Below are 8,672 nucleotides of genomic sequence, written 5' to 3' on the forward strand. Positions count from 1 at the left end.
GGAACACCAAAAAAAAAAAAAAAAAAAAAAAGAATTAATTTTGCCTGGTTCTATCCCTTGTCCCATTATGTTTTTAATGTTTCATAAAGCCATATTGGAAAGAGAAATATTAGGGAATCTCCACAAAAGTTATGTGAGGCTAAGTATCCCTAAGGGAAGCCTTCCATTTTGGCATATTATTAAGTATTATAGCTTTACAATAAAAATACAAGATGGTGATTCCTTCTAGAATTGTTATAAAATACAATGTCTTATAATGATGAGCAATATAAATGATACCTCCGATATATAACTAGTAAAAGTTTTCATTGCTTCTTTCTTTTTCTGCGTTTTTGAGACCGGGTCTCTCACTATGTAGCCCAGGCTGGCTCGAACTCACAGCAGTTCTCCTGCCTCAGCCTCCTCTGAGTGTTGGGATTACAGGTGTGCACCACCACACCTGGCTACATTTTCTTTTGAAGCCAGCTGTCTGTCATCACTTGCTAACTGAGTCCAAATCAAAACTAATCCTTAAGACTGAAAGAAGCTCCAGCAGAGAAACTTCTCTGAGGCTCTTTGAAGATTAACAGTTTCAAACCCTACTCATGTTTCTGCTGATTTCATGACCCTAGACACTCAGCGCGAGTTTTTGTTGTTTGGTTTGTTTTTTTTGGTACTGGGGATCGAACTCGGTACTTTGCACTTATGCGGCAGGTGGCGGTGCCACCAAGCTAATCCCCCACCCGCCGAGTTTTTGTTTGAAGGAGAAGCTGTGGCCTTGGGTTCACGTGATGTGTGCATGGGGTTCCCTGCCCTTGCTGTCTTCTCTATGGTTCTGGACTCATCCGTGTTCACGGTTCCCGCAGGTCAAAGCACTTTTAATTTAGCTTAATTTAGCGTTAACTGGCCCTGCGGAGGCCGCACCCATGCCCTGCTCCTCAGTTCTACTGCAGCTCAGCTCCCACGTGTGACCACGGCTGGGACGGGCTAGGGGCTCGGGTGGCTGCTGGTTGGGGTCACCCCTGTGGGTCTCGGGGCCCGGTCTGTGGTGGAGCTCAGGGTTTGAAGGGACAGTGGCGTCCAGCCGGGCACCAAGGAGACGCTGTCTCGGCTGAAAGAGCGACACATCCTATCCCAGGTCAGCGCGACCGACACCCAGGGCAGACAAGAGGGGCTGCGTCTGGAGCCCTTCATGGAGTATGAATTCCAGGTCTCCTCTAAGCTGCATCTTTCCAGCGGAGGCTGGAGCAACTGGAGCGAACCTTTGAGGGTGCGCACGCCAGAGGAAGGTACGTGGCTGGGACGGCGGAGGGAGGAACAGGGACGCAGGGACAGGGACAAGGGATGAGGGACTGCGCTGTATCCAAAGTGTGAGTGCGTCCATTTGCAGGTGACTTGTAAGCCAGGAGTACTGGTCTTTCATCTGAACACTTGGGAGGCTGAGGCAGGAGCAGTTCAAGGCCAGCCTGAGCTATACAGCAAGTCCCTGTCTCAGGCCCCCCAAAAATTCATACAAATGATAACTAATTACCTCTCGTTTTCTGATAATTTTTTTTCTTTTTTAGACAGGGTCTCACTCTGTAGTTTTGTGGCTCTGCACTCACTAAGTAGCCCAGGCTGGCCTCGAACTGCAGGCAATCCTCCTGCCTCAGCCTCCCAAGGGCTTGGATGACAGGGGTGTGCCACCATGGCCGGCTGCTAAAATCTTGAAAGTTAATGTTGACCAACTTGCTCTCTGCTTGTTCATTTTGCCATTCAGGGCTTATTCATACTACCCTCCTGTGCACCTGATCAGAATCATGCACATTTAGAATCCATCCGGTTTGCAGAGCTTGGATAAACGCAACTAAATGGGTCGCACTGGCGGAGGGTGATTTCAGTCCGGTCACCTCCAGGCAGGCGGCGGTTCAGTCACCCTCCTCCCCTCTGGGTCAGTGGAGCTGTGACCCGGGTTCCTCCACCCTTCCCTCATAAGTGCTCCTCCAAAGTAGAGTCAAACCCCTCAAAGAGGAGGCGGTCTCCTCCCTGAGCCGCCTCCCCTCTCTGCCCCTTGGCCCAGGTCCCCCCCCAGGGAAGGCCCTGTGGTTTCCACTCCCCCTTCCCCCCTTCCTCTCCTCCCCCATATCTCTCAGAAAGCCTCCCGCTGCAGACCTAGGTGTGAAGTTTTCTGACACATCCTCCTTTTAACCCTCTCCAGGTGTGCACAGTGACACAAATCACCAGTGAGCCTTTCCTGGGAGGCCGGCTTTGCCCCCCTCTCTCAGCTGCAGCTGCCCCACACAGGGAGGGTCCTGCGGCCACCTGTCACCCCAGCAGCAGAGAGAAAGGCTTCCTGTGCATGAACATATCCCAGGGCCCCTGCAAGAGAGATACCAGCCCCTGCTGTGGGGGGCATTGTTTGTCCTCTGCTTGGCTTGTTTGTTTGTTTTTTCATTATGGGTATGAACCCAGGTCCTGTGCATGGAGCAACATCCCCAGTCCTTTTTTAAATTATTAAATTTTGAGGCAAGTTCTCGCTAAGTCACTGTGTTCCCCAGGCTGGGCTCACACTTGAGTTCCTCCTGCCTCAGCCTCCCAGTGTTAGGATCACAGGATGTGCCACCATGCCCAGCAGGAGAACATTCTTTTGGTTTGTTTGTTTGTTTTTGAGAACAGTCATACTGTGTAGCCCAGGCTGGCCTCGAACTCACAGCGATCCTCCTGCTTCAGCCGCCCAAATGCTAGGATGGCAGACACGTTCTCTTAGCTCCCAGGCCTCGCTGTGAGGGTACAAGACGGGGTTTTTAGGAAAGACTTGGGAACCCAGCAGAAGCTGCTTAGAGAAAAGACAGAGGGAGGGGGAAGTGACAGAGTCACACAGGAAGTCAGGCGCCATCAGGTCCCTGGGGATCTGGGGAGTGGCACCCATGCCTGCCTGGCCAGGCAGGGACCTCGGCTTCTCACAAGGTGGGGTCTGGACGACCCCTCGTCTCAAGCAAAGAGGGTGTGGTCAGCCATGTCTGCTGAGCACTTTCTTCCTGCCTGGCCTTCCTTGGGCTCCAGGGAGATGCCGTGACCTTGGTCCAACGTTGCACAGTTTGGCGTTCCCTGGCTGCTCAGGGCTCACAGTTAACCGCTGAGGGAACTGTGCCAGCTGGTGAGGCAGACACACCTGTCATCCCAGTGCTGGGGAGGCTGAGGCAGGAAGATTGCTGTGAGTTCAGGGCCAGCCTTGGTTACACAGGAGACCCTGTCTTAAAACACCAAAATAGGGCCAGGGATTTAGCTCACTGGTGCTGCTGCCTGCCTCACAGGTGCTAGGACCTGAGTTCTATCTCCAGTGCCAAAAAAAAATACTCTCTTTGAGTTGTCTAGAATCAAATACTCATGCACAGATGAAACGTGTATTAGTGTCTTCTAAAGATAGGAAATGAATTTCCTCCTAATACTATTTAAAATGTCTCCTATGGTCACCTTGCCTGTGCCGACTGCTAGGCCGTCCTTCCCAGGCCCAGGTCCGGGTCCCTGGGCAGTGGTGACCTGGGCCTGTCTCTGCCCACAGAGCCCTCGGGGACACTGGACGTGTGGTACTGGAGCCAGCGGGCGGCCGGCGGCCGGCGGGTGTCCCTCTTCTGGAAGGTGAGTGCCCGCCTCCGCCTGCCCTCGGGTCCGCTTGGGGTCGCAGCGGTGACCACGAGATCTGATTTGCTCACACTGCAGGTCCGGGAAATTGGGAATGTAGGGGCCAAGGGGGGGACCCCAGCGGACAGAGCCCCAAGCAGAGGGTGCGTGCCCCGCCTTGTGCAGGGCGTTGACACCCCCAGGGTGACACAGCGATGCCATGCAATAGGACGGGCCCTTGCCTTGCCCTTGCCTGGCCTCCAGTTTTGCTCTACGAAGTATTCTGTTCCAGAAATGTAACAGTTCCTGCTCCTGGGCAGCCCCTGCCCAGTGTAACCGAATGTTTTGTAGCTGTCTGAATTGCGACTCAGGAAAGTTGTCAGCCCCGCCCCTTTCAGGAACACTATAAACCCCGCCCCTCAGCCTCTGTGAGCATGCGCACCCCCTGTGCCCTCAGGAATGTTCTGTAACTCCTCCCCTTGCTTTAGTGAGCATGCTCGCCTGCTCCAAGGCCCGCATGCAAGGAGGCTTCCCTTCCTGCTCCGTCGCTCAGACTCCTGCGTGTGAACTCCTCTGTGCCCAAGGTTTTTCTCCACCTCCCGTCCTGACCTTCAGATTCTGAGGATTCTGGAGTCTTCAAATTGCAGTAGCTGTGGTGCTGAGCTGTAACGCTCAGATGTGCTTCAGAGCTGTTGCACTTGGCTGTGACACTGAGCTCTAACTCTTGGCTCTTGCACCGACGAGTTCTGCTTTGCCACAAGTGCATTGTGTGTGCATGGGTGTGATCACGAGTGTGGAGGTCTGAAGAGTGTGAGGATGTGCGTGTGGGGGCATTGTGTGACGGTGAGTGTGCATGCGTGTTGCCTGTGCACTGTGAGCGTGTGGGTGTGAGTGTGAGCGAGGGTGTGGGCGTGTGAGAACACGAGGGTTCGTGTGAGGTGTGAACTGTGAGCGTGCAGGTGTGAGCAGGGAGCTCCGGCCTGGGCGTGCTCTCCGCATGACCCTGCTCCAGGCTGTGTCCCGCCGGCCGGTGCCTCCTCCTGCCCACTGCCCTCCCGAGTGAAGAAAGCCCCTCTGTGTCCAGGCCCGAAGTGCGGCCTCCACCTGGGCGGCTGAGGCGTCAGAGGGCGGGCGCGGGGACCCACAGCCCACAGCCTCCCCGCCGTGCAGGGCGGCCTCCTTCCCGCTGGAGACACCTCGGGTACAGCGCCCCACGCATTCCTTCGGGGACGCAGCGTGGGTCCTGCCTTTGGTTTTTGTTGTTCTGTTTTAGGGTTTTGGGGGGTTTTTTGGTTTGGTTTGGTTTGGTTTTGTAGCCCGTGCTGGCCTAGAGCTCACAGTAATCCTCCTGTCTCAGCCTACCAAGTGCTAGCCCCCAGCGGAGCTTACAGGAAACAGTTTCTCCTAGATGAGAAACCCCATCCTCAGACTGAAGCGGACTGGACTAGGAGGGGGACGCAGAGGGGGCGGAGCTCCGTTCTCCCTCGCCAGCGCTGCGCAGGGACAGTCATTGCATGGCAGAAGCATGCTGAAAAAGAAGGGGCTTCATCACCTTCCGCAGAAAGAGCAGGAAGAGGCGGAGGGGGCTCGGAGTCCGCTCCTTCTTCAGGCCCTGGGGTCCCCAAGTCCCATTGCCCCGCTCCCACTCGGATGCCTGGCCCCGCACGGCGCTCTTTCCATGGCGCCCACCAGAGGGCGCTCCCGAGCTGCTCCCGTCTGCGCGGAAGGTGACCCGGAAAGGAGCTGCACTTTCCCCAGCAGCTTCCAGGGCGGGAGTGGTGGTGCACGCGGGTGACCCCAGCACTCGGGAGGCAGTCACCAAGCTCAGGGGGAAGCTGGATGAGCGTGCTAATCCACAGAGATCATTCTCTCCCCGAGCACCGCTGTCTCCAAAGCCAAATTATAACCAGGAGACCAATTCATGCACTGAGTGTGAAAATATGAACTTGAAGGTGCGGTGACCCAGCCTTTTCTGGCAGGTAAGCCGAATGCTCAGGCTTGCAGTGAGCAGGAATGGGAGAAAGGTCCCTCCCACCTTCCTCCCAATATAGTAGAAAGGTATCTTTTTATTTACTTGGTTTGGCTTTGGTTTTGTGAGACAGGGCCTCACCATGCAATACAGGCTGCCTTCCAGTTTACAGCAATCCTCCTGCCTCAGCCTCCTGGGTACTGGCATTCTGGGCACGTGCCCTTTGCCAGCAAGGTCACAACAAGATCATTTGTTTTCTACTTACTTCCTGGGATCACTCCCAAATGATCTCCATTGGAAGTTTTGCTGTTCCAAAACTCGTGAGTCACACAGATGGTGAATTTGATTTGCCCCGTGTAGCATCGTGAGTTCTGCTCTAGAGGTCATGAGAGAAGTTCTGAGCGCTCTGTGTGGGCCATGGATTTAGAATCCATGACCTGGTGTGAGGGCTTTGCCCTGGGTCCCTGAGATTTGTGGTGCTGAGTTCAGATTCTACGTTGTGACCGTCGTCAAGTTTCATTTTGGAGTAAGAAAAATCAGTGTATTTGGGAAAATGATCTTTTAAAAACATTAGCTGGTTTATTTCCAAGTGGTGGTTGGGAGGCGCCAGAGTGCCCAGCAGACGCACAGGGACAGAGGGGGCCGGCCCTGCAGCCCGGGGCCAAGCACTGAGCCAACGTGTGCTTCCTTGCAGGAACTGAGTTCAGCAGAGGCGAGAGGGGAAATCCTGTACTACCAGGTGGGCCTGCAGGAGGTGATGGGGCGGACGGCGGTGCTGTGCAACGTCACACGAGGCGCCTCCTGGACAGGGGTTCTCCCTGGCACAGGGCCGTGGACCGTGGCTGTGTCCGCCGCCAACTCCAAAGGAAGCTCCCGGCCGGCTCGCGTGACCATAGGGGACCCGTGCGGCACCGGTGAGCCGCCTGCTCTCGTGTCACTGCGTCTTCTGGCATGAGGGTCGGTGGGCACTGGCCCTTCCGGGCCACTGCGCCACCAACCCCCTCTCTAAACTGGGAATCCTGCCACCTCTCCTCCTCTCATTGTGATGCCTGGTGCCTGCCAGGGAAATGCGAGTCCAGGGCGCACCAGAGCCACTACACAGAACACCGCCATTGTTCAGTTAGACTTTACAAAAGCAAGAGTAATACACGTGGAAAATACACGACATCCCACACATTTTTTAAACCAACATCAAAATAAGACTCTGACTATAGTGAAAATGTGGTTAAATCTGTTCTAGTACAGTTCTTTATTACACAAATTTAAAACTCCTAGCTCAGTGTAAGCCTTACATTTATTGTCACAGAGCCTCTGAGAATTGTTCTAGTTACGCTCTTTGTGTGTGTGTGTGTGGTACCAGGGATTGTCACTGGGACAAAATATCCATCATGGAGACGTAAAAGGAGGAAGTTTATTCTGGCTCATGGTTTTCAGAGGATTCAGCCCACGGTCTGCTGCCCCTAAGGCAGGAAGGGCTGGTGGAAAGGGCTTGCGGAGAAGAGCAGCTCAAGGCATGGCGCACAGGAAGCAGGGAGAGAGGCACAGCCGGGAGGGAGATGAGCCCTTCCAAGCCACGCCCCGGTGACGCCCCTTCCCACCAGGTCCCGCCCCCCGGCAGCACACTGGGCTGCTGAAATCGCAGTGGAATCCACTGGCGGCTGTAGCACCCATGGTTCAGTCCCTTTCCGAAAGCCCCGCCTCTGAGGGCTGAGCATTTAGGAGATATTTCTCTAAACCATAACAAGCCAAGAAAACGGGAATTAATGCTAAAGGGTTCCATGGCAACATGATTGGCCTAACTTCAAAAAGGCCCAAAGAGAATAACACCCTGTACTTAGACCCTTCCTTAAAATTCAATAATAATTTTACACACTTGTGGGTTTAGCTATCCTTCTGAGGATGTTTCTACCCAAACACTTATTTTGTATACACAGTCAGTTCCTGGCTGCAGACCCTTTCAGTCATGAGCTGAGGACATCGTGAGGAAGAGGCTGTGGCGGTGGCAGAGAGCACACGGGCAGATGTCGCCATACACTGGCCGGTGAACTGGGACCTGCTCTAGGTTCGCTGCCCTCCTGCAGGCCTGCGGACTGCAGCGCAGCTCAAGGCTGGGGCACTTGTTTAACATGCGAAGGCCCTGGGTTCCTCCCATGGTACCACACGCATGCATAGGAAGCTTTCTTAAATCAACAGGGCTCTGCGAAAATAAAAAAGCAAATATATAAATACAGTCATACTAGAAAGAAGTGATGGGCTCAGCTTCCTAGGAAATCGGGACAATAAAAATTAAACCACAAATACCATTGTACACATTGGTGAAAAACAGGTAGTTAGAAAATAACAAAAGCCGGGTGTGGTGGCACACGCCTGTAATTGAGGCATTCGGGAGGATCACAGCACGAGTTCCAGGCCAACCTGGGCTACATAGTTCAAAGCCACCCTGAATTACAGAGTGAGACTCTGCCGCAAAAAAAGCAAAAGGAAAAGAGTGTTGGTGGAGGAATGAGGACCCTTGATAGTCTTGTGGAAGTGTCAGCTGGTAGTTCATGTGTATGTTAGGTGTGTAAGTGTGCATGTATTCACGCATGCACGCATGGAGGTGTCTATTTCTGAGGGCTGACGATTGGGCCCGGCGCCAGCACGCTGGGCATGCGCTCTGCGCCTTGGCTTAACTGGCTGCTCGCGATGTCCCGCAGTATCGCGTGAATTCACACGTGACTGTACTCCGAGCATGCGCAGCAGAGACCCCCGTGCAGGTGCCCGGGGAAGGCAGCTCGTGCTGGTCCCAGGAGACCGACGAGGACCAGGCTGATGGAGGCCGCAGTCTGAAGGGGCGGGCCGAGCTGCTTGTGGCAGCGGGATGGAGATGGCCAGAAACATGTTACGTGCAGAGAAGGTTAGAAGCGGCCCTGGGTTCGTCTATCCAGGGGCTTCGTGACACACCCACGCGTGCAAGGCCTCGCTGACCTCAGGACACACGTGTGCGGGAAGCCGACAGGGACGCGGTTCCAGGGCTCTGCACAGCGCTCCGCCGCTGACTGTGCCCTCTGTCCGGGTGCAGGGTCGCTGGCTCCCCGCCAGGTCTCGGCGAGCTCCCGGGGCGGCATCACAGTGACCTGGCGGC

General features: G+C 54.7%; 1 protein-coding gene across 1 annotated transcript in view; it reads left to right on the forward strand.

Moving 5' to 3' along the window:
- The window catches only part of Il12rb2 (interleukin 12 receptor subunit beta 2), a 46,625-nt gene that overhangs the window by 27,523 nt on the left and 10,430 nt on the right, over nt 1-8,672 (forward strand). The window contains exons 9-12 of the mRNA XM_033758303.1: nt 1,118-1,268; nt 3,521-3,597; nt 6,243-6,462; nt 8,610-8,671. Of these exons, the coding sequence (XP_033614194.1) occupies nt 1,118-1,268; nt 3,521-3,597; nt 6,243-6,462; nt 8,610-8,671 (510 nt within the window). The remainder of the gene's footprint in view (nt 1-1,117; nt 1,269-3,520; nt 3,598-6,242; nt 6,463-8,609; nt 8,672) is intronic.

Source organism: Fukomys damarensis, unplaced genomic scaffold (assembly GCF_012274545.1).
Source record: "Fukomys damarensis isolate Sample0158 unplaced genomic scaffold, DMR_v1.0_HiC HiC_scaffold_33, whole genome shotgun sequence".
NCBI classification, from domain to species: domain Eukaryota; kingdom Metazoa; phylum Chordata; class Mammalia; order Rodentia; family Bathyergidae; genus Fukomys; species Fukomys damarensis.